The 26,602-nt window shown below is 42.9% G+C and overlaps 1 protein-coding gene across 31 annotated transcripts in view; it reads left to right on the forward strand.

Annotated features, from left to right (window-relative positions):
• TNRC6A (trinucleotide repeat containing adaptor 6A) overlaps positions 1-26,602 on the forward strand; it is a 214,554-nt gene that overhangs the window by 94,973 nt on the left and 92,979 nt on the right. For 25 of the 31 annotated variants that reach the window (XM_074028168.1, XM_074028186.1, XM_005591480.4 and 22 more), the window contains exons 1-2: positions 17,323-17,497; positions 17,909-17,956. The exons of 5 other annotated variants lie outside the window; for them this stretch is intronic. Coding sequence is in view for 9 of the 26 variants with exons in the window: in XM_005591480.4 (XP_005591537.2) it covers positions 17,493-17,497; positions 17,909-17,956 (53 nt within the window). In the remaining 17 variants the exon portion in view is untranslated. Of the gene's footprint in view, positions 1-17,322; positions 17,498-17,908; positions 17,957-26,602 lie in introns of those variants that run through there. One more of the 31 variants, XM_074028189.1, reaches the window with a different exon arrangement.

Genomic DNA, 26,602 nt, shown 5'->3' on the forward strand with positions numbered 1-26,602 from the left:
TTTAAAAATAGAGATGGGATCACACTATATTGCCCAGGCTGGTCTCAAACTCCTGGGCTCAAGCAATCCTCCTGCCTCAGCCTCCCAAATTGCTGGGATTGCAGAGATGAGCTGCTACGCCTGGCTTAATATTTTTAGTCGAGTAATTTTTATGATTCAATTTTATTCCTTTGACGAGTGCCAAGACCATTCAATGGGGGGAAAAAATCTCAACAAATGGTCCTGCAAAAACAAAATATCCACATGCAGAAGAATGAAGTTGGATCCTTAGCTAATACCATTTTATTCCTTTGTTAGTTTATTAACTGTAACTTTTTTTGTTTTTAAGAGAGACTGGGTGTTCCTCTGTCTTCAAGGCTGAAGTGCAAGTAGCACGATCACAGCCCACTGCAACCTCAAGCAATCCTGGGCTCAAGCAATCCTCCTGCCTCAGCCTCCCAAAGGGCTGGGATTACAGGCATGAGTCACTGCACCCAGCTGCTGTAATTCATATTGTGTTATTTTGCTGGTTGTGGTGGGGTTTATATGTACATTCTTAGCTTATCATAGTCTACTCTTAAACAATAGCATACCCCTTGGTAAACAGATTATATGACAAGATTTCCATTTCTCTCATTGTAGTTTTTGTGCTGTTACTGTCTTACATTTTAACTCTGTATATGTTGTAAACTCCTCAGTACATTTGTATTATTTTTGTTTAAACCAGTCAATTCTCTTTAATGACATTTACATAATAAGAAAAATGTTTCATATTTACCTGTGTAGATAACATTCTTTCATGTATACCTAGATTTCCATCTCATATCGTTTTCCTTCTCTCTGAAGAAGTTCATTTTACCTTTATTGTTGGTAATACAATCTGCTGGTGATCATTTGTTCAGATTCTCTATGCTTGAAGAATCTTTATTTTTATTCTGTTTTATTTTGTTTCAAGACAGGGTCTCACTCTGTCACCCAGGCTAGAGTGCAGTGGCACAAACATGGCTCACTGCAGCGTCAATCTCCTGGGCTCAAGGGCTCCTCCTAGCTCAGCCTCTTGAGAAGTTGGGGTCACAGTCATGTGCCACCGTGTGTGTGTGTGTGTGTGTGTGTGTGTGTGTGTGTGTGTGTGTGTAGAGGTGAGGCTCTCGTTATGTTGCCCAGGCTGGTCTTGAACTCCTGGGTTCGAGCAATCCTCCCATTTCAGCCTCCCAAAGAGTTGGGATTACAGGTGTAAGCCACTGTGCCAGCCCAAGAGTCTATGTTTCAATTTCAATTTTGAAAGTACTTTTGCAGGTAATAAAACATCTCAGCTGGGCGCAGTGGCTCATGCCTGTAGTCTCAGCACTTTGGGAGGCCGAGGTGGCTGGATCACTTGAGGCCAGGAGTTCGAGACCAGCCTGGGCAACATGGCAAAACCCTGTCTCTACTAAAAATACAAAAATTAGCTGAGCGTCGTGGCAGGTGCCTGTAGTACCAGCTACTCGGATGGCTGAAGCACAAGAATCACTTGAACCTGGGAGGCGGAGGTTGCAGTGAGCAGCAATCATGCCACTGCACTCTAGCCTGGGTGACAAAGTGAGACTGTCTAAAATATATACACACACACACACACACACACACACACACACATATATATACGTTACCTTTTTTTTCTTTTAATGCTTGAAATATGTTGCTGTACTATTTACTCACTTGCAGTGTTTCTAACGGGAAGTCTGCTGTCATCCTTACCTTTACTTTTTGGTCTATAACATGCCTTGTCTCTGGCTACTTTTAAGATTTTCTCTTAATCACTGTTTTTATTTTATTTTAGTTTAGTTTCACTTTATTTTATTTTTTTGAGACAGAGTCTCACTCTGTCACCCAGGTTGGAGTGCCGTGGCATGATCTCGGCTTACTGCAACCTCTGCCTCCCAGGTTCAAGCAATTCTTCTGCCTCAGCCCCCTGAGTAGCTGGGACTACAGGTGTGTGCTACAACTCCTGGCTAATGTTTGTATTTTTAGTAGAGACGGGATTTTGCCATGCTGGCCAGGCTGCTCTTGAACTCCTGACCTCAGGTGATCCGCCCACCTCAGCCTCCCAAAGTGCTGGGATTACAGGCATGAGCCAGCGCAGTCGGTCATTAATCATTGTTTTTAAACGATTCAATTATTATGTACCTTGGTGTCATTTTCTTCACATTGTGTGGGTATGTGTGTATCCGTTTGGGGCTTGCTGACATTGTTGGATCTGTGGTTATAGTTTTCATGAAACTTGGAGAAAATTGCACTATTATTTCTTTAAATTCTTCTTCTAGTCCCTTGTTCTCTCATTTAGGGTCGCCTATAACCCACATAAGCTGTTCCACAGCTCACTGGTAATCTGTTCATTTCGTGTTGTGTCTTTTTTCCCTATCTTCTTCGCTTTAGATAGTTTCTTCTGCTATGTCATCAGATTCACAGATCTTTTCTTCTTCAGTGCCTGATTTGCTGTTAATCTTTTTTTTTTTTTTGAGACGGAGTCTTGCTCTGTTGCCCAGACTGGAGTGCAGTGTGCAATCTCGGCTCACTACAAGCTCCGCCTCCCGGGTTCACGCCATTCTCCTGCCTCAGCCTCCCGAGTAGATGGGACTACAGGCTCCCACCACCATGCCTGGCTAATTCTTTTGTATTTTTAGTAAAGACAGGGTTTCACCGTGTTAGCCAGGATGGTCTCGATCTCCTGACCTCGTGATCCACCTGCCTCGGCCTCCCAAAGTGCTGGGATTACAGGCGTGAGCCACCATGCCCGGCCTGCTGTTAATCTTATCCAATTCTGTGCTTTTTTCCCTCTCAGACATTGTAGTTTTTACCTCCAGAAGTTTGTCTTCTTTCTAAAGTATCTTTCAGGGCTCTGCTTAACTTTTAGGATATATGAAATACAGCTCTAATAACTGTTTTGATGTCTTTTTCTTCTAATTTTAGCACCTGTGTCATTTCTGGGTCAGTTTCAAATAGCAAAATTTTCTCCTTGTTTCATATTTTCCTACTTTTTTGCTTATCTGGTACATTGTAGTTTTTATATTTATATAAATGTTCTACAGATTTGGTCTGGAATACACTTAATTGCTTGAATGCAGAACGAACCTTTTAGAAATTCCTTCCTTTTAAAATTTGTATTTTTTAATTTTTTGTAGAGACAAATCTCACTTTATTGTCCAGGCTGATCTTGAACTTCTGAACTTAGGCGATGCTCCTGCCTCAGCCTCCCAAATTCTGCGATTACAGGCATGAGCCACCATACCTGGCCAGAAATTCCTTTTAAGCTTTGTTGGGCACAACTACAGCAACCTTTGTTAAGAGTTAACTTTGTCCCACCACTGATGCAAACCCTCCTAAGTACTATATCTAATGCCCTGTGAATTACAAAGTTTTCTTCTCTGGCTGATGGGACCAGAAACTCTTCCAAGCTCTCTGTGAGTCCCAGATGTTGTTCCTTCTAACCATTTTGGGTGGTTCTTTTCTATTCTTGAGCAGTTCTTTTTCTTTCTTTTTTTTTTTTTTTAATTAAGACAGAGTCTCACTCTGTCTCTCAGGCTGGAGTGCAGTGGCATGATCTTGGCTCACTGCAATCTCTACCTCCCGGATTCAAGTGATTCTTCTGCCTCTGCCTCCCAAGTAGCTGGGACTACAGGCACATGCCATCAGGCCCAGCTAAATTTTTTTGTATTTTTAGTAGAGACAGGGTTTCCCCATGTTGGCCAGGCTGGTCTCAAACTCTTGGCCTCAAGTGATCTGCCCACCTCAGCCTCCCAAAGTGCTGAGATTATAGGTGTGAGCCACTGTGCCTGGCCCATTCCTGATTAGTTTTATGACATGTATGTACTACACAGTTTTTAGCTAAAGACCCAAGCATGACCATCCCCAGATCTCTGGAGTTCTCTATTTGTGTGGTTCTCTCCTCTTTGGTACTCTGACCTGCAAACTCTAGTCACCTTGGTCTCTACAGACACTGAGCTACATTGCTTCAACTCAAGAAGTCCACTGTGCTTGGGTTTTCCCTTCCTGTGCCACCGTACCAGTGCCTGGAAACTCTCCTCAAGCAATAATCTAGGGCAACCATTGGGTCCACCTCATTTCTTTCCCATCTCATGGGGTTCACTGTCCTCCTTTGCTTGATGTCTAACGTTTTGAAAACAGTTGTTTCATAAATTTTGTCTGTATTTTTAGCTATTTCAGGAGGGAGGGGTAAATACAGTTTCAGTTACTTCATGGTGACTGGAAACAGAAGCTCTTACTCCTCATCAAACATATAATGAATGGGCTGGGTGCAGTGGCTCACACCTGGAATCCCAGCACTTTGGGAGGCTGAGACGGGTGGATCACGAGGTCAAGCGATAAGAGACCATCCTGGCAGACATGGTGAAACCCTGTCTCTATGAAAAATACCAAAAATTTGCTCGGCACAATGGTGCACACCTGCAGTCCAGCTACTCGGGAGGCTGAGGCAGGAGGATCACTTGAACCCAGGATCAGAGGTTGCAGTGAGCCAAGATCGTGCCATTGCACTCCAGCCTGGCGACAGAGCAAGACTCCATCTCAAAAAAAAAAAAAAAGAAAGAAAAGAAAAAGAAAACTTGAATGAATGAATAAATGAACTGATTAATAAATAAATACATTTATTTCTGTCTGTATAGACACAGTTTCCTACGTTATTGTAATAATTGCTATTATTTATTTATTTATTGAAACAGGGCCTCACAATATTGCCCAGGGCTGGAGTGCAGTGGTACATTCACGGCTCCCTGCAGCCTTGATCTCCTGGACTCAAGTGAACCCCCTGACCAGCCTCCTGAGTAGCTAGGACTACAGGCATGAGTCACTGCCCCTGGCCTCATTATTTATTTTAATGTCCAAGTTATTTTAACTTAGTCAGTGAGTATAAGAATCATTAAATACAAGAATGCTTAATGTAGCATTTCTCCACCAAAGTTCATAGGCTGAGAGCAAGGAGGACAGCCTCTAAGGAAAAGCTGGGCACCATTATCAGAAAAAATAGGGAAGCAACAAATGATTATTTTAGCAATGAATATCCGAAGGACCTAATAAGAGGCAGAAGTACCCACTTTATCCTCAGTGAAACAATGAATGTGTCTGCTGGATCTGGCGGCAGGCCAGAGCATCATGGAAAGAATGTTGTTTGCATTCGTCAGATAAAGCAAAACTCAGGAGATCCCAGAGATCATGCAGAAGTCTAGGAGAATCCAATTCTTGCTGGCAGTCATGATGTTAACGAACAGGTTAACAAACTAGAGAACAGTGGTGCTTGTTGTCATGTCATTAAACTTCTTGGAAGAAAGAAAGATAATGTTCATCCTTTTTTATTTTTTGAGAAGGAGTTTTGCTCTGCCACCCAGGCTGGAGTGCAATGGTGCCACCTCGGCTCACTGCAACCTCCGCCTCCTGGGTTCAAGCAATTCTCCTGCCTCAGCCTCAGCCTCCCAAGTAGCTGGATTATAGGCATGTGCTACCATGCCCAGCTAATTTTGTATTTTTAGTAGAGACAGGGTTTTCCATGTTGGCCAGACTGGTCTCGAACTCCTGACCTCTGATGATCTGCCCACCTCAGCCTCCCAAAGTGCTGGGACTACAGGCATGTGCCCCCGCGGTCAGCCCGTTCATTCTTCGTATTCAACAAATATGAATTCCAAGCTTAATATTTCCCAGGCACTACTCTAGGTACTGGAGAATACAACACTGAATGCAGCAGACAAGTCTCCACTCCCGGAAGCATTCTCTGCTGGCACTGCCTGGATAAAATGAGTTATCGCGTGAGAGAGATTCCAGCCCTAAATGCTTAACGCGTTCTTTTCAGAGGGCTATGTTTCCACCTGAATAGGAGGGGGCAAGAATGATAGCTACATTACTATTGGTACTTGACTCACATCTATATTCTTACAAGATCCAGAGCATTTCAGGGCAGGCTTACCAAGGGAGGTAGCATTTGAACTGAGCTTTGAAGCAGGAGTTTGTTAGGTAGACATAATAGGAGAGGACTTCCATTCAGAGGAAATAACATGTTCAAGTCATAGAGGCTTTGAAAAACACAAGTAATAATTCACTATTGCTGAAGCACAATATAGGGATTGTCAGAAATATGGCAGGCTAGGTAGTAAGAGTTCTTGAAGAATCTTTTACGCTACACAAGGAGTTTCAGGTAGAATTCTACAGAATATAGCCATTCAAGAATTCATAGGCTGGGCGCGTTGGCTGACACGTGTAATCCCAGCACTTTGGGAGGCTGAGGCGGGCGGATCACGAGGTCAGGAGATTGAGACCATCCTGGTTAACACGGTGAAACCCCGTCTCTACTAAAAATGCAAAAAAATTAGCTGGGCGTGGTAATTTTGTATTAGCGGGCACCTGTAGTCCCAGCTACTCGGGGTGCTGAGGCAGGAGAATGGCATGAACATAGGAGGCGGAGCTTGCCGTGAGCAGAGATTGCACCACTGCACTCCAGCCTGGGCTACAGAGCGAGACTCCATCTCAAAAAAAAAAAAAAAAAAAAAAAAAAAAAGAATTCATAGCACCAGCAGGACCTTAACAGATTAACTAGTTAGAAAGACCTCTTTGGTGGTGATGTGGATTTCTGGATAGAGAGAGATAAGCAGGCCGGGTGCAGTAGCTCACACCTATAATCCCAGCACTTTGGGAGGCTGAGGTGGGTGGATCACCTGAGGTCAGGAGTTTGAGACCAGCCTGTCCAATATGGTGAAACCCTGTATCTACTAAAAATACCAAAATTAGCCGGGCATGGTGGTGGACGCCTGTAATCCCAGCTACTTGGGAGTCTGAGGCAGGCAGAATCGCTTGAACCCAGGAGGCGGAGGTTGCAGTGAGCCAAGATTGCATCACTGCATTCCAGCTTGGATGACAGAGCGAGACTCTGTCTCAAAAAAAAATAAATAAATAAAAAATAAAGGAAAGGAAAAGAAAAAGAGATAAGCAGACTGTGGAAAATTATTTATTCATTTAATAAGTATTATTGAGGGCCTAATATGTACTAGGCATTGTGCTAGAGGTGGCAATGTACTGATGAACAGGCAGATGTGGCCTTTGCTCTCCTGGCACTTACAAAAAAATCAGGAGAAACAAAGATTAAACAAAGCCAGGGGCAGTGACAGACACTTGTAATCATAGGACTTAGGGAGGCCCAGGTGAGATCATTTAGGCTCAGGAGTTCAGGAGTTTGAGACTGGGCAAGATAGGGAGATCCTATCTTTATGAAAAATTTTAAAAATTAGTTGGTGCCAGGCATGGTGGCTCACGCTTGTAATCCCAACACTTTGGGAGGTGCGTAGATCACCTGAGGTCAGGAGTTCAAGACCAGCCTGGCCAACATAGCAAAACCCCATCTCTACTAAAAATATAAAAATCAGCCGAGCGTGGTGGCAGATCCCTGTAATCCCAGCTACTCAGGAGGCTGAGATGTGAGAATCATTGAACCTGGGAGGCAGAGGTTGCAGTGAGCTGCGATCATGCCACTGCAGTCTAGCCTGGGTGATAGAATGAGACCCTGTCTCAAAAAATAAATAAATAAAATAAAAGTAAAAATTAGTTGAGTGTGATGGTGTGAGTCTGTAGTCCCAGCAACTCAGGAGACTGGGGCAGGAGGATCACTTGAGCCCAGGAGTTCAAGGCTGCAGTGAGCTATAATTGCACCATTGCACTCCAGCTCAGGCAACAGAGTAAGATCTTGTCTCAAAAAACAAAACAAAAATTTAAACAAGCAACAGTAACATTTCATTAGAAATGTGATTAATGCTATGAGGGTGTAGAGGATGTCTTTAGAATATGTAACTGGGAGGGAGACCTTTTGAGTCAAGGCAGGTGCTGGTCAGGAAAGTCCTGGGGAAGTTACGTCTGGGTTGAGAGGGGAAAGATGGGGAGGAGCAAGCATATCTGAGGCACGGCAGGCAAGAGAGAATGACGATAAGATAACATCAGGGAGATGTTATAGAACATGTTAAAGGTTTCAGGCTTTAAACAGAGAGCCCTGGAAATCCTTTCTGCTATTTTAAGCAGAAAAGAAGATGATCCAGCTTTCATTTTCAGAAAAATTAACAGTCTGGCCAACATAGCAAGGCCCTGTCTACAAATAATAATAATAATAATAATAATAATAATAATAAACATTAGCCAGCCATGGCAGCTCACATCTGTAGTCCCAGCTACTCAGGAGGCTGAGGCAGGAGGATCACTTAAGCCTGGGAGTTGGAGGCTGCACTGAGCTGTGATCACACCACTGTACTCCCGTCTGGGTTATACAACTAGACCTTGTCTCAAAAAAAGGAAAAGAGGCCAGGTGTGGTGGCTCACACTTGTAATCCCAGTGCTTTGGGAGGCCAAGGCTGGTGGATCGCCTGAAGTCAGGAGCTCGAGACCAGCCTGGTCAACATGGTGAAAGCCCGTCCCTACAGAAAATACAAAAAAAAAAAAAAAAAAAAAATTAGCCAAGCATGGTGGCAGGCTCCTGTAATGGTGGCAGGCTCCTATAATCCCAGCTACTCAGGAGGCTGAGGCAGGGAGAATTGCTTGAACGCGGGAGGTGGAGGTTGTAGTGAGCCAAGATCATGCCATTGTACTTTGCACTCCAGCCTGGGCAAGAAGAGCAAAACTTCATCTCAAAAGAAAAAAAAAGAATTAAGGCTGCGGTATGGAGAATGGTTTTGACGGGCTAAGAATGAACAGCTGCAAAGCTGTTGAGGAGGGGCAGCAACTAGAACTCTTGATGAGGTTGAGATGCAACTGGGTACAACTATTTTAGACATGTTTTCTAGTTTCTTATATAGTCAAATATACACTTACCTTGTGATCCAGTAATTCTATTTCTGGGTATTTATCCAAGAGAAATAGAAACACATGCCTACTATCCACAAAAATAGACTTGTACAAGAACTGTTCATACCAGATTTACTCATAATAGCCCCAAACTGGAAACAACCCAAATGTCAATTAACACAAGGAAGAGGCTGGGTGTGGTGGCTCATGCCTGTAATCCCAGCACTTTGGGAGGCTGAGGCAGGTGGACTGCTTGAGCCCAAAGAGTTTGAGACCAGCCTGGACAAAATGGCAAAACCCCAACTCTACAAAAAATACAAAAATTAGCCCAGCCTGGTGGCATATGCCTTTGGTCCCAGCTACCCATGAGGCTGAGGTGGGAGGATGGCTCCAGCCTGGAAAGTGGAGGTACAGTGAGCTGGATGGCACTACTGCACTACAATCTGGGTGACAGAGTGAGACCCTGTATCAAAATGATAATAGAAACAACTATTATTATTATTATTTTAAAACAAGAGGATGAGTAAACAAACTGTGGTATATCCATTCAAAATAATACTTGGCAGCAATAAAGAGGAACGAACTTAATACATGCAATCATGTGAATGACTCTCACAGGCATGTTGAGCAAGAGAAGTCAAGCCCAAAAGAATATACACAGTATGACTTCATTTATATGAGGATCTAAAACAGACAGCACTAATTTGTGGTGATGTGAATCAGAAAAGTGGTTTCCTGGTGGTAGGTGTATGTGGGAGGAGAACAGGTGAGTCACTGAGAAGGGGCACAAGGGAATTTTCTAGAGTGCTAAAAGTGTTCTATATAGTGACTGTGGTAATGGCTACATGGGTATATTTATTGGTCAAAATGCATTACATTTTTCAGTTTAAATGTGTGAGTATACCTATAACCCCAGTGCTTTGGGAGGCCAAGGTGGGAGGATCATTAGAGGCCAGGCATTGAAGACCAGCCTGAGCAACATAGTGAGACCCCATCTCTATAAAAAGTAATAAAAAAATTAGCTGAGTGTGGTGACACACACCTGTCATTCTTGCTCTTTGGGAAGCTGAGATGGGAGGATCCCTTGAGCCCAGGAATTTGAGGCTGCGACGAGCTATGATTGTGCCACAACACTCTAGCCTGGGTGACAGAACAAGACTTCAAATATTTATTTATTTAGAAACAGAGTCTCTGTCACTCAGGCTGGAGTGCAGTGGCACAATCTTGGCTCACTGCAACCTCCAGCTCTCAGGTTCAAGTGATTCTCCTACGTCAGCCTCCCAAGTAGTTGGGATTACAGGCACCCGCCACCACATCCGGCTAATTTTTGTATTTTTAGTGAAGACGGGGTCTCATCATGTTGGCCAGGCTGGCTTTGAACTTCTGACCCCAAATGATCCACCTGGCTCGGCCTCCCAAAGTACTGGGATTACAGGTGTGAGCCACTGTGCCTTGCCAAGACCCAACTCTTAAATAAAGTGTGACTTTTATTGTATACGAACACAACAACAAAAAAGAGGCAAAGAAAATGAATCTTTGGAATTTTCAGGGTGTTCTATGGGATGGCAGTGGAGAAACAGAGGGAGAGAAGACAAAGAATGCAGATTAGAGACCAGATGACTTGCTGATACACTGCATGAGAGGCAGGGAAGAGTCAGAACTAACGCTTAGGTTTCTGGCTGGGGCAGCTAAGTGACTAGTGGTGTTATTACCGAACTGGGGGAAAACTGGGAAAGGGTCAGGTCCATGTAGGATGTTGGTTGGGTCAGGGGAGGAATGAGGAGGCTAAATTTTGACGTGTCAGCCTGAAATACCCAGGAGATATTACGTGGGCCCATTATGCCACAATCATCCTGTTTCTCTCTTGCCTTGCTGGTTTCTTCACTACAGTATCAGATTTTCCAGGATTCATTCCTTGGCTCTTCTCATCCTCCACAGCAATGGTTCTCAGTAAGTAACACTTCACCTCCACTCCCCAGAGGGTTTGGGGGAAATGGCTGAAGCGTTTTTGGTTGAGGGGAGATGTATGCTATTAAGAGTCCGTGGCGGCAGGGCGCAGTGGCTCACGCCTGTAATCCTAGCACTTTGGGAGGCTGAAGCAGGAGGATCACCTGAGGTCAGGGGTTCAAGACAAGCCTAGCCAACATGGCGAAACTCTGTCTCTACTAAAAATACAAAAATTAGCTGGGTGTGGTGGCATGCGCTTGTAATCTCAGCTACTTGGGGGGCTGAGATAGGAGAATCGCTTGAACTCGCAAGGTGGAGGTTGCAGTGAGCCGAGATGGCGCCACTGCACTCCAGCCTGGGTGACAGAGCAAGACTCTGTCAAGAAAAAAAAAAAGAAAGTCGGTGGCTAGGAGTTGTGGATGCTGAACAGAGTTAATTCCACAAAACGAGGAATTCCCCCCTGACTGGCCATTCACATAGGTAAAAGGGATGTTTATAATTATCTGAGTACCTAACTTTTTTTGTTGTTCCATTTTAATTATTGCAAAATTTCCAGTAATGCAATTATCACATACATTGAGAGAGAACTGTTTTCTATTTGTTCAGAACTTGACTGAGAGTTGTTCTCCACTGCAGAAAAATTACATCTCCAACATAACTACAGTTCTTGGTGTGTGAGTAATCAATTAATCACTGCTGTGACTATTTATAGTAATGATACTACACATAGGTGTTGATACCTAGTTATCCCACTGTGTCTTCTAGTGTAGACCATTTCCAAACATTTACATAATGAAAGACATTTTATTTTATTATGGTTACTTTTATTTCTATTTTATATCAGAGATGTCAATATGCACATATTTTGAAATTATGTCTTAGGTAAATTAAGACATAATTATCCATGATTATCACGTTGGGATAGAAAGAGGTGGTGTTACAAAACATTTGTTATCAAAAGGCGTGTAGGATCTAATATGGTTAAGAAAAACAGTTCTGCAACGTAGCGGACTCTGGAAGCAAATCACTTGGTTGGTTGCTTGTTTTATCATTTACTATTTTAATATGACATTGAGCAAGTTAATTACCCTCATCTGCTAAGTGGGGGTAATATTTCTATCTCACATGGCTATGTGAAAACAACAATTAATAATTAATTTTAATATTTGTGAAGCACTTAGAAAAGAGCCTGACTGGCATATATTAACTTCCAAATACATTTTAGTTAAATAAGATAAATACACTTGGCTGTCCACGGTGGCTCACGCCTGTAATCCCAGCACTTTGGGAGGCTGAGGCAGGTGGATCACCTGAGCTCAGGAGTTCGAGGCCAGCCTGGGCAACATGGTGAAACCCCATCTCTATAAAAAATACAAGAAGTAGCCAGGTGCAGTGGTTTGTGCTTGTAGCCTCAGCTACTTGAGGCTGAGGTGGGAGGATCACTTAAGCTCAGGAGGTGGAGGTTGCAGTGAGCTGAGATTGTGCCACCACACTCCAGCCAGGGCAACAGAGCGAGACCTTGTTAAAATAAATAAATAAATAAATAAATAAATAAACAAACAAATAAATAAGTACATTCTCTCCAGGAACTCATATCCATGTTCATATTTATACATAATTGTGAAAAAAATCTAAAATTTAAAAATATTATGCACGAACCTTGCCTAAAAATATACTTATATATCTCACAATGGTGTTTGGTAAAGCCTTGGGAGGAAAACAAAATCTTTTCTTTCAAGTACGTAATTTCCAAAGTATTAGACTCATCATTTGCCCTTCTCAGTAAGAGAAGGAGGAGAAGTTAGAGAACATTTATGTCCTGATAACTTCAAAAGCCATAGGAACAAAGACAAATGGAGAAAAAGGGCTTATTTAAAATTAAATTTGTACAGCCTGTTTCTCTTTATAGGACCTTGTTTCTGGTTCCATTCCTAATGGATTGATGCAAGTAAAATGAAAATGACAACATTAGCAGATTCATTTATTTATTGAGAAAAGGTCTCACTCTGTCACCCAGACTGGAGTACAGTGGCATTATCTTGGCTTACTGCAACCTACCCCCCGGCCCAGGCTCTGTAATCCCAGCAGCTGGGATTACAGATGCACACCACCCCACCTGGTTAATTTTTGTATTTTTAGTAGAGATGAGGTTTTGCCATGTTGCCCAGGCTGATCTCGAACTCCTGAGCTCCAGCAATCCATTTGCCTCGGTCAGGCAGATTCAAAGCCAAATACAGTATGAAGCCTGTTTCCCTCCACACTGATAACCCACAAATGTAACCATAAACGTAACCCTCCAGCCTCAGACCCGCTCCTCTGCTGCTCCCCAGCTCCTCTCTCCATTCTCAGGTGAAGCTTTACATTTTCAAAGAAACGTTCTTTGTTGCATAGTCAATGTGGTGTTCCCTTGTTTTACACTTTCTTAGAGCAACATTCCTATCCTTCTGTGCACTTGCCATAGTTTGTAATTATACACTTTTTGTTTGCTTAAGAAAAAAAAAAAATCGGCCAGGCACAGTGGCTCATGCCTGTAATCCCAGCACTTTGGGAGGCCGAAGCAGATGAATCACTTGAGGTCAGGAGTTTGAGACCAACCTAGCCAACATGGTAAAAACCCCGTCTCTACTAAAAATACAAAAATTAGCCAGATGTGGTGGCACAGTCTGTAATCCTAGCTACTGAAGAGGCTGAAGCAAGGGAGTCGCTTGAACCCAGGGGACAGAGATTGCAGTGATCTGAGATCATGCCACTGCACTCCAGCCTGGGTGATGGAATGAGACTATGTCTAAACAAAAAAAAAAAAAGACTGGGCGTGGTGGCTCACACCTGTAATCCCAGCACTTTGGGAGGCTGAGGCGGGCGAATCACAAGGTCAGGAGATTGAGACCATCTTGGCTAACACAGTGAAACCCTTTCTCTACCAAAAATACAAAAAATCAGCCGGGCATGGTGGCGGGCACCCGTAGTCCCAGCTACTCCGGAGACTGAGGCAGGAGAATGGTGTGAACTCAGGAGGCGGAGCTTGCAGTGAGCCGAGATTGCACCACTGCACTCCTGCCTGGGCGACAGAGCGAGACTTCGTCTCAAAAAAAAAAAAAATCTGTCTGCGTTGAAGGCAGTCCTAGCACAGTGCCTGGCACGCACATAGTAGGTGCTCAATAAATATTGTGTGAATGAATTGTCATTTTGGCATTCAAGGGTACACAGGTGAGACAAGGGTTAAGGTTTAAATTTTCAAGTCATCTGCATTCAGAGAGTAGTTAAATACAACAGAATAAATGAGATTACCCATCCTAAAGAGACAGTAGAGAAGGGGGAAGGACAGAAGTCTGGAACAAAGCCTTGGGAGTGGGGGGATCTCCAACATTTATTTGATATAAAACAGAAGATGCTAGCAAAACATACCAAAAAAAGAAAAGAAAAGGCTAGAAAGGTAAAAAGAACTCCAGAAGAATATAATGTTAAGATGGCCTACCAAAGAGATTCTCTTAAGAAGGAGGGAGGGTTAGGTTGTGGCAAATGTAGCTAAGAAGTAAATCAAGATGAAGACAGACATATTTCCATTGAGTCTGGTACCCTCAAAGTCACTTGCGACCTTCATAAGAGCAGTTTTGGAGGAGGGATGGGGATATCAGGTTAAAGATTGCTGGGAGACGGAGGAGAGCCAGTGAAGGTGCTTGTGCTGAACACTTTCCCAAGAAAGCATTGTTGGGAACAAGAGCAGAAAAACGGAGCTGGAGAGGAACGATGCATCAAGGGAGGTTTGGGCTTTTTACTTTTTAATGAGTTTGTATGGTGATGGGAAATACTCAGTAGAGAGAATGATTATTTAGTAAAAAGAAAAGATAGTAACAGGAAAAGATCCCTTAATGGGTCCCACATAAGGAATCAGTGTTGATCTCATATTGTCATTTTTTTTTTTGATGTATGCACCAAGTTTAAGTAAGAGATAATTTAAAAGTGACTAGCATGACCTCATATAGAACACTCTACACCGCAGCCCAGGAAGGCTCAGATGGGATGTCCAATCACTGTCGACAAACCTTCTGGAAATCACATCATTTTTTTTCCCCCTAAGACAGAGTTTCACTCTTGTTGCCCAGGCTGGAGTGCAATGGCGTGATCTCAGCTCACTGCAACCTCTGCCTCCTGGGTTCAAGCGATTCTCCTGCCTCAGCCTCCCGATTAGCTGGGATTATAGGCATGCGTCAGTATGCCTGGCTAAGTTTTTATTTTTAGTAGAGGCCAGGTTTCATCATGTCGGCCAGGCTGGTCTCAGATGATCCGCCCACTTCGGCCTCCCAAAGTGCGTGAGCCACTGCACCAGGCCAAGAAATCACATCTTATTAGCTTCTCTGGAGCTGGGAATTAGTTCCAGGCTTTCTCAACCTTGGTGCTATTGGCATTTTGGTTCAGATACTCCAGTGTTGTAGGGGACTGTCCTACGCATCGTAGAATATTTAACAGAATCCCTGGTCTGTAGCTATTAGATACCAATCGGTAGCAGCCAGTGTGACAACCAAAAAGTTCATTGCTAAATGTCCCCAGGGGTAGGGATGGGGGCAACATTGTCCCAATTAAGAATCACTGAGTTATTAAAACCTAAAAAAGTCTAATAAAAAAATCAGCCAATATCAACAGCTGTGCAAATGTTGATAAACATGACTGTTTTCATTGCCTTATGCTGTTGTGAAAAATTATTCCTAAACCTGGTACGAAAGCATATTGTGCCATAAGTATATGTTCATATTTTTAAACTCCTAATGAAATACCGTAGTAACTTTTTAAACATTTTAAGTGGAAAGGATTATGAAAGAAAAACAAATATGAGTATAGGTAAGTGAACCTCAGGGATGATAGCGGGAAAAGGAAAGTCACTAGCATTTATTCGGTGCCCACTACGTTTTACATTTTGTAAACCTGATTTTTTTTTAAAAAAGTGTTTTTTATATGCTCATTGCAAAACACAACAAAACAGATACAGTAAAAGAAGAAAAGGAAAAAAGTCATCATCAGTTAACATTTTGGTGCATATGTTTCATGACTGTGCATTCACTCACTAGCTTATCCTCTCCGAGAGGATAGGAACCCAGTATGTCTAAGGAAGTTTTGTTTGTTTTAATGGGAGAGATTCAAGCATGTTGTAAAGCCAGTTGAGGCTGGGCGATCACCCGAGGTCAGGAGTTCAAGACCAGCCTGGCCAACATGGCAAAACCCCGTCATCACTAAAAATACAAAAATTAGCCCGGTGCAGTGGTGCGCGTCTGTAATCCCAGCTACTCAGGAGGCTGAGGCAGAAGAATTGCTTGAACCCGGGAGGCGGAGGTTGCGGTGAGCGGAGATCGCGCCACTGCACTCCAGCCTGAGAGACAGAGCGAGACTCTGTCTTAAAAAAAATAATAATAATAATAAAATAAAAATAAAAAAATAAAGCCAGTTGAAGGACTTAGGTTAGAAAAAGGAGAATGGGATGATCCAGAGTGGGGTTTCTGAGAAAGTATAAAGGTTATAGATTTTAAGCACAGAGGAGGAATTATCTTTAAATTAGAAGAAAAAGCATGATGAAAGGTTGGAAAGAACACATGCAAGTGAAAATATGTATCTTACGGTATCTACATGTATTACATATTGTATCTACCTGCAGATATGTATGTCTTATTTTATCTACATGTAGGTATACATGTATACTTTTAATGTACACATATGCATCTGTGTCTACATATATACATATCGTAGTGTATCTACATGTATGTATCTTATTGTGTCTGCACTAAGGTGTTTCTTACTGTGTGAGCTACTTTGGAACCTGCTTTTTCACTTATTCTATTGCAACCATTTCCCTCATGCCGGGATTATTCCTCCACATCATTTTTACAGTGTCTTAATACATGCCAGTAGCTGTCTTCGAAGCCATCTAGTAGCGCTGGACATTTTGGCTGTTTACAATTTTTCACCATCATCAATACCACAGCTTAGTATCTCGATGGTGAAATATTTGCAGATACCCAGAATTATTTCCTGAGCAGAAAATCCGTGCAGGCGGAACTGCTGAGTCAAAGGTCGGTGGATAAAAATCGCTTTTAAGCCTCACAACCCGCCTCAGGTATGCATTCTTTACCTGAGGAGGAAAAGAGAAGCAGAGAGGTTAAATAACTGACCCAAGGTCAAAAATAATTATAAGTGGCTGAATTCAAAAGCAGCGCGGGCTCATCAGGCTGAGGTTGGGGTAGGATTTGCGTTTTAGGCAATTGTTTTTTTTTTTTTTGGCGTGTGTCAGTGGGGGAGGGGCCGGGCGGCGGGTAGGAAACTTGTGTCGCAGCAAAGAAGGAGGAGGGGAGGGACTCCCCTCCTTCTCGGTCAGACCGGAGCCGGCCGCACCGAAAAAGGTTGGGCTCGGGGCTCCGCAGGGCCCCCAGCCACTCCGCGGGGCGCCTCGGAGGCTGTGACCCCCAGGGAGGTCCGGCTGGGTGCAGCGTGCCACGCCAGAGCGGTTGCCAAGGACCTGCCCCGTCTGCGGGTCCAGTTGCTAGGGCCTCCATCTTGGGGGGCCAGTGGCCGCGGCGCCCCCGGAAGGGGTTGCCGAGTGGGGCATTCACTTCCGGTCTGGGGCCTGCGGCGGCGGCGGTGTCGGCGGCGGCGGCAGCGGGTCGGTGTAGAAAATGGCGCTGGTGCAGCGGCTCGGGCCTCTCCCCGCGGCGCTGCGGAGGGCTTGAGGCTCGCGAGCCTCCTTCGCCGCGCCCCACTTGCTCGTGCACTTTACACACATGAGGTGAGCGGAACGAGGGCCTCCCTCCGGGCGGGAGGAGCCGCGGGCGCTGCCGCAGGGCCCGCAACCGCGGCGGTGGCGGCGGAGGCGGCGGCGCCGGGCGTCCCCGAGACTTAGGGCCTCGGCGGGAGGGCGCAGGCTACGTTGCTGCGGAGGCCGGGCGGGCGGCCCGGGGGAGCCTCACTGCGCCGCGCCGCGCCGCAGGGGTCGGGCCGGGTTTTGCGCCTCGCCCGCGCCGCCGGACCGCAGTCCGGGCTGCAGCCCCGCAGCTTTGTGAGTCCCCCTCCCCCCCGTCCCCTCCCCTCCCCCATCCGGCCCCGGCGCGAGCCTCTGCCGCAGCAGCTCCGTTTTCACGCGCATCTCGTTTTTGTGTGTGTGTTTTTGTTTTGTTTTTGTTTTTGTTTTTTGTTTCAGAGAATTGGAAGCTAAAGCTACCAAAGACGTAGAAAGAAATCTTAGCAGGTAAGATGGGCGAGCTTTCCATCTCCCGCCCCATGATAATCGTGTATTTCTACTCCGATTCGCCCTTTCTGGGTTGAGAAGTTCCCCCGTGTCATTTTCTTCCGTACCCAGAGAGCAGACATTCGGGAGAAGCGGCCTGGAGGGAATACTGGAGGGGATTGCGGGGAGATGCGTAATTACGCGTGTTTCTTTCTTTAAAAAAAAAAAAAAAAAAGCGCAAAGCAATTCTTGTAAACTTAGTTAAAGCATTCTTACCCTTTTAGAATTTAATTAGGGGACTTGTGCATTAATTACTATTGTAAATGGTTGCAGGCATTGTGTGACTCATGATTGAGGCGGCCCTTATGGCGGGCTGTCAAACTGTTTTGGCTTCCCCGTTATTACTTTGTAGTTCAAATTGTTGCCTTTATAAAAAGATACTATGTGTTCGCATTTTCTTCCCCCCACCCCCCCCAACACATTGTAGTCAGGCGGATTCTGTTGCATTGGAAACAGTTTTGCCCTTGAACTTTACCAAGCATAAGCTGCGTTTTGTTTTCCTTTGAAACTCCATTTCTGTCAGTGTTCGGTGTGTGCTCTTTTTATCAGCTGGTAAAATAATTAAAAATCTTTTCTCCAGAAGAGGTTATCGTTCCTGTTGGGCCCTCTTGGGCCCTGCTGCTTTTGCATCACCGCTAAGGGAGGATTTTTGTTTTTTTTTTTTAAAACGAGGTCTTTATGGAATGGAAATATTTAGCTTCATTGAGCTGTAATTGCTTAAGCATCAAGGAATTGTACTGTATTTAACTCCTTTTCACATTCATTTTCTTTCCTGCCGTCTTTTCCTTTCTTATTCACCTTTTTCTTTTGCATCATATTGGGACACTCGGGAAACTTAGCCAGTTAACCAAATCCGTGAATAACTTTTTTTTTCTTATTTTTTTTTCACTTGTGGAGAATAAAATAAAATTTCTGTTATCTCAGGTTTTAATGTGGTTTGCTCTTGATTATTGCAGGTTTTAGGTTTACGTTGGGGTTTTTAACACTCACATTTCAAATCGTCTGAATATTTTGCACTGTGTAGAATTGTTCCAAATTGCTGGCCTATTGAGTTTCATAAGATACTAATCTGTTCAGGTGATCGTTAAAGAATATATTCAGATGGTGAAGGATAGGCATCATTGGTTTACCCAGTAAGGGATTCTCTGTTACTCAAAATAATTATGGGATCATTTAAAGGAAATTAAGTCTGACATCACTGACTATTTGTGGTATATTTACATAAATTTTATTGTCAAAATCTAGTAAAGAAATATTAAGATACGGAAACATTAAAGAAAACAGGTTGAGCCATTAAAGTGTAGTATCAGCAGAACAGAGCTTAGAGGTCTATTTCTCCTTCCATTTTTGTTTTGTCAGGTAACTATATCAGTTTAATTCCTATGAAGGTGCTCTAGTACTTGATTAAAAATTGTCTGTACCACAGGTATAATTTTAATATTAGGTAGAACTCGAGTCTCTAGGTTGGCTATTTATCAGAGTTTGAATTCCAGCTCTGCTACTTGCAATATGACCTTGACTCTTGGCAAGTCACTTAGCCTCTCTCTGTCCAGTCTGTAAAACGAGCGGCTTGGGCCAGCCAGTTGCTGAGGTCTGTTAGGCCTTTTGGGTTACATAAAAAGGAGTAAAGTGCTGTCCATGTCCACAGAGGGCATGTACAGTCTAATAGAAAGACTATCGTAAGTGCATAAATAACAGTAATACTAGGTAGATGACGGAGGAATCAAAAGATACCAGCCCATTCATGTGCTTGAGGATATTCAGTTGGTCAGAAGGCATTAAAGGAAAAACAAATATCAAAGAGATTGTAAGGCAATGTGTACTAAGGATCCAATGAGGGGGAGCATTTCGTGCAGGTTAAAAGTGTTCTGAGGAAGGAGAGAAGTGATTAAGTGGGCAGATGCTTCCTTTAACTCCATCTTTAGCTGTGTTTGCTTTTTCACAAAAAAGTATGTATCTGTCTTTACCCATTAGTGCTCTCCCCGGGAAATCAAGGCATTGTATTCATTGAGTAACCATTTTTTGAGCATTTTCGATATTTCAAATGCGGGACTGGGCACTAAGCCAGGGAAGTAAGTAGTTAAATTTATTGATTGCTTACTATGTGCCTGGCACAGTTTTCCTAAGATTTTACATGGACTCATCTGATCCTTGGAAAACCCTGTGAGGTAGGTAGTAGTAGTATCTCCATTTTACAGATGTAGAATTTGAGGTATAAGGTGGTTAAGTAACTTGGAGGAGACCATATCACTGGTAATTGGAGTAACTTTTTAGGCTTCGAACTTGAAAAATTGGAAAATTTCTTTTGGCAGGCAGAACCCACAGATGCATGCAGTACTTCTAGATCCGTTTCTTAATCTGAGCACTTGACATTTTGGACCAGATAATTTACTATTGTGAGGGTTGTTCTGTGCATCACAGGGTGTTCAGCATCCGCAGTAGCACACCCTGCCCAATTGTGACAATCAAAAATGCTTTCAGATATTGCTAGATGTCCCTGGGTGTGGCGCAAAAATCGACCCTGGCTGAGAACCACTGCTCTAGATCTTCATTAGGAATTGTAATGTGAAAGCCCCCGACTTTTAGATGTTGAGTTAATTTAAACATCTTTTGGCCAAATGCTGTGGCTTACACCTATAATCCCAGCACTCTGGGAGGCTGAGGCAGGTGGATTGCTTGAGGTCAGGAGTTCGAGACCAGCCTGGCCAACATAGTGAAACCCCATTTCTACTAAAAATACAAAAATTAGTTGGGCATGGTGGCGTGCGCCTGTAATCCCATCTACTCGGGAGGCAGAGGCAGGAGAATCACTTGAACCCGGGAGGCAGAGAGCCTAGATCGTGCCACTGCACTCCAGCCTGCTCGACAGAGTGAAACTGTCTGAAAAAAGAAAAAAAAAAAAAATTTTTATTAACATGGAAGCCCAGACCCTATCATGTAGATCCTCAGTTTGGAAGCTCTGGTTTCTGAATGTCAAAGATGTGTTGCCATTCTCCTTTTACTCTACTAAGCTGCAAATCCTCAAGACCGTGTGCCTGCTGGTAGCAAGTGCCAGTTAAACATTGGCACAAGTAGGCCGGGCGCGGTCGCTCAAGCCTGTAATCCCAGCACTTTGGGAGGCCGAGGCGGGCGGATCACAAGGTCAGGAGATCGAGACCACAGTGAAACCCCGTCTCTACTAAAAATACAAAAAAAAATTAGCCGGGCGCGGTGGCGGGCGCCTGTAGTCCTAGCTACTCAGGAGGCTGAGGCAGGAGAATGGCGTGAACCCGGGAGGCGGAGCTTGCAGTGAGCCGAGATCGCGCCACTGCACTCCAGCCTGGGCAACAGCGTGAGACTCCGTCTCAAAAAAAAAAAAAAAAAAAAAAATTGGCACAAGTAATAAATGTAGTTTACTATCATAGATAAACTGTATTTTAAAATTCACAGTTGGCCATTAAAATTGTCACATTCTGTTCGTATCATGGGAACCATAATGTCTACGTGAGGGCGATACCATTATAACTGAACTTTGAAGAATCAATTTTGAAAGGCAGAGAAAAGGGCACTGTAAGAACAACAGAAGAAGTAAGGACACAAAAATCCAGAAAGTATAGGAGATTTTGATATTGCAGTGTGTAGTTCAGGTTATATAAGGTATTTGTAGCAAACTGGTTGAGGCCAGATGTAGAGGTTCTTGAATGTCAGGTTGAGGAACTTGTGCATAAATTTTTAGGTATGGGAGCTATTGCATGCTTTTTGTTGGGTACTGATGTGATAGAATAATCTTCTCGTCTGGAATTACTAACCAGGTGTATTTATGGGAGAAAACTAGTGATCTAGGCAAGAGGCAATGGAGGCCTGAATTGAAGTGGTGGCAAAGAGAGGTGAGCGAGGCTGGACCCAGTGGCTGACACCTGTAATCCCAGCACTTCGGGAGGCCAAGGCAGGAGGATTGAGCCCAGGAGTTTGAGACCAGCCTGTGCAACATGATAGACCCTGCCTCTACAAAAAAAAATTTTAAAAATTAACTGGGTGTGGTGGTGTGCACCTGTAGTCCCAGCTACTTGGGAGGCTGAGGTGGGAAGTTGCTTGAGCCCAGGAGTTTGAGGCTGCAGTGAGCTGAGTTTGTGCCACTGCATTCCAGCCTGGGCAACAGAGTGAAACTCTGTCTAAAAATAAAGAAAAAAAAAAGAGAGAAAGGAAAAAAAGATGAGTGTATAAGATACTGAGGAAGTTAAGAATCTGGGATTTGACAGCTGATTAGGTGTCAGAGGAGTTAAAAATACATAGGGACCTTCATCTTGGGTGAATGAGAGTTTGACCCAACCTCTGAACAGAATAGAAGTCAGAGCAGAAATAGGAGTTCGGGGAGAGAAGATGCTAAGTTGCATTTTGCAAATTAAAAAAAAAAATCTGTCAGTACTGGTCTAGACCAGTAGAACTCAACTGGTCTAGTCTGAAAAAATATTTTGGAGGCCAGGATCATAGAATCATTGAATATTTAGAGCTGGACTGTGACTTTAGATGGAGATCAGCCAGCATTCTCACTTCTTCATTTCTCAAGTGAGAAAGCTATGGTTGAAACAGATTCAGTAACTTAACACAAGTTTATACTCTCTATCAAGTGACAGAGCTGGGATTTAAACAGGCCTTTTGACTCTAATTCTAGCATTATTCCCATTGTGCAGTATTTTATTTTATATTGCACAATAGATAAAATATAATTTTGTTTTGTCCTTTTTTTTCCTAAAAGAGTGAAAGCCATTATCTCAATATGTTATGTTCATTGCGATGACTTTACTGTCATGTACTAAATGTGTTTAAAGTAGAAGTTAACTTCATGTTATATTGATTTGTCCCCCCCATAAACCAACTGTATGTCACCATACAACAAAAGTTGTTAAAGGTGCTATATACCATATAATGTTGCATCTAAACTGGGACACTTGTCTGAGATGCTTTTGCCTGGGACAAATGCTATATTAGAAATGACTAGGACAGGCCATGTGCGGTCCCAGCACTTTGGGAGCCGAGGCAGGTGGATCATTTGAGGTCAGGAATTCAAGACCAGCTTGGCCAACATGGTGAGATCCCATCTCTACTAAAAATACAAAAATTAGCCAGGCGTGGTGGCATGCACCTGTAATCCCAGCTACTTGGGAGGCTAAGACAGGAGAATCTGAACCTGAGTGGTGGAGGTTGCAGTGAGCCGAGATTGTGCCATTGCACTCCAGCCTCTGCAACAGAGTGAAACTCCGTTTTGAAAGAAAGAAAAGAAATGACTAGGACAGCAGGAGTAAAACCCCAAGGCATTAGGTCTCTGTAGCTAAGGTGGATCCCACTCATGCAATTCATCAACCTTTGTCTGAAAAAAAAAAAAAAAATCTGATTTGATTACGCTTTTCTTTTGCTTTGCTGTGATATGGTTTGCAGGCCAGCACATGCATATTGCTATCGGTTAGTGCAAAAGTTAATTGTGGTTTTTGCCCATTTTTAATGCACAAACCTAATATGGTTTTTTCCTAGCTTAATTTGGCAAATAGGTGGTAAATCACTTGATAGAATAAATTAATCTCAAACTGTAAGCTTAATTTAAAAATGTATAATAACCCTCTGTGGAAAATTTGAATATAAACATAAAAAGAATGCCATTCTGTAAGCTCTTTTGATTTCTGGCGTCTGAAATGTCTGAAAGTATAAATTGTAAAACATCTTTACAATTTTAGTGATAACTGCAAAAATACTGCCTGTGATTGGAAAGACTAAAATAGTATGCATTGTATGTATTCTGTTCAGACTAATGCATGATTAAGTCTTTCACTGAAAAAACAGAAATCCCTATCTCATTTAAAAATTTTAAAAAATCGGCGGGGCACGGTGACTCATGCCTGTAATCCCAGCACTTTGGGAGGCCGAGGTGAGCGGATCACTGGAGGTCAGGAGTTAGTTCGACACCAGCCTGACCAACATAGTGAAACCCCATCTTTACTAAAAATACAAAAATTAGGCCGGGCGCGGTGGCTCAAGCCTGTAATCCCAGCACTTTGGGAGGCCGAGACGGGCGGATCACGAGGTCAGGAGATCGAGACCATCCTGGCTAACACAATGAAACCCCGTCTCTACTAAAAATACAAAAAAATTAGCCGGGCGTGGTGGCGGTGCCTGTAGTCCCAGCTACTCGGGAGGCTGAGGCAGGAGAATGGCGGGAACCCGGGAGGCAAGCTTGCAGTGAGCCGAGATCGCGCCACTGCACTCCAGCCTGGGCGACAGAGCGAGACTCGGCCTCAAAAAAAAAAAAAAAATACAAAAATTAGCCTGGCATGGTGGCACATGCCTGTAATCCCAGCTACTTGGGAGGGCGAGGGAGGAGAATCGCTTGAACCTGGGAGGCGGGGGTTGCAGTGAGCCAAAATTGCGCCATTGCACTCCAGCCTAACCTGGGCACAAAAGCAAAACTGTGTCTCAAATAAATAAATAAATAATCATTCTAACCTTAAGCAGAATTGCAAAAATGTTGCAACAAATACTTTTGTCTCTTTACCTAGTTTTAATGATTATTAGTATTTTGCTACATTTGTTCTATCATGACATTGCACACCAAAATATGGCAGTAGGTATCTCACAGAATAAGGGCATCCTAACAGCAATCAAGTGATCACCCACAGGAAGTTTAACTTTACAATACTGTCTGGTCCCTATTCAGAGTTTCCCAATTTTCTCAATTTTTTTTTTTAAGTTATATTTGTTCTTTCACTCAGTTCCTGCATCCTGGGTTGCATTTAGTTGTGTCTGAAGTTTCTCTTACATTAGGAGCATTTTCCTGCCCTTTTCTGCTTCTCTCATGACAATGCCATTTTGAAATAGTCCAGTCTAGTAGTTTTTGCAGACTGAAATTTGCATTTTTTGGGTCTTGTCTGTATGATAAGGTTCAGGTTGACCCTTTTTGGCAGGAGTATCCCATAGGTGATGATTCAGTATTCCCTCACCACAGCATTTTGAAGTAAATTAACCGAAAGGTTATCCAGTACTCTCACTTCTACACTGACTTGGTGTTTCTTTCATTTTGGGAAATGCCGAACAGTTGGTTTAAACTGAGGTGTAATTTTAAATATTTGAGGATACAGTAATTACAAGCCTTTGTATTTAAATCGATCGACCATAATGATTACTGCTTTTATGAAGATTTATGCTGAAGGTAGCTCCCTTACTGTGGGACATAGAAGTTGCTTGTTTTCAGCTTTGACCAGTGATGAACTGATAACCCTGGTAGGAAAATGAAACATTGGGGCTGGGCTTGTAATACACCTTCTTGAAAGAATGCCTCATTGAAATTAGAGGGGCACGGTGCCACCAGACCAAGGGTTCTCATCCCGATTCCACAGAGGGACCACAGGTATAATGAAGTATTTCGCAAAATTGAATGTATGCTAAAATAAAAATAAAAAAAAAAAAACACAACAAAAGCAGATACAGTCCTTAGTGCTCATTGGATCTCAAAGGGTCATTACTCCTCAAAGATTAAGAAACTGCTTTGTTATGAGGAGGTTGTCAGAGGAGCTGAATAGTATCAATAAGAGGAAGATGTTTGAGATTCAAAAGGAAGTAATATTCGACTAAGGCATAGCTTCTTTCCATCTTACAAAAAAACCACCCATGAAAATAAATATAGTTTAAATTTCCTATTTAAGATGTCTTATTTTAAAAATGATTTGCATACTCTGTGTGTTTGAGTTGGCTATGAAGCAGGAATCCTAGCATTTCCACTCTTGTAACTAGGGAAAAGCATTTTGAATTTTTAGCAGTAGTATATTATGTGATGATGACTCAGCTGACTTCCCATTTTAAATGGAATGTTCAAAACAGATTGAAACCTGGTTGAGGAATTTTATACTTTGAACCTTACAAGATATTTTCTGCAAACAGTGACTGATTGGATTTTGTATAATAACAAACAAGATTAAACCAACTCAGTTGTTTTGTTGTTCTTATTAGTGGTTTTCAGTCAGGGAGCATTTATTGAGCTGTTTACTGCAATAATATTGAATATTTTTAGAGTTATGACGTCTGTGTTTTGTTGACTTTGGTCCTTTCTTTCTCCCATTCTTTTGAAGTTTCCCTAAAACACATGTGTGCACAGACAAGAGAAAATGCTAGTTAAGTGTGTGCTGATTTTAAATGTCCTTCTAAATATCATTTATTCCTTGATCATTGACTATATAAATGATGTAAGAGAAATATGTTTTGTATGTTATTCCACTTGTGAATCCCTTTGCAATGTGAGGCATATAGTGAAAATCTTACCTTTTAAAGATAGAGTCTTAAAATGTGCATTCTTTACACTGCTGCAGGTTAATCGTCCTCAAGCCATGTTTATGAGGCCTGTCTGTCACTATTTCTTAGAAACCTTTGGTAGCTCTTACCCAGTGACTCTCAGCTTATCAATTTTGCACTATCCCTTCCACCTTTTACCCTGTCCCCAATTCTTCCTTCTCTGAATGTACCCTTCAATTTTTCTCTCAACTTTTAAATAACAGCTTTATTCAGATAAAATTCCCATACGATAAAATTCACCCCTTTAAAGTCCACAAAGTGTATGATTTAATGGTTTTTAGTTTATTCACAGAG

Source organism: Macaca fascicularis, chromosome 20, assembly GCF_037993035.2.
Source record: "Macaca fascicularis isolate 582-1 chromosome 20, T2T-MFA8v1.1".
Lineage (NCBI taxonomy): Eukaryota > Metazoa > Chordata > Mammalia > Primates > Cercopithecidae > Macaca > Macaca fascicularis.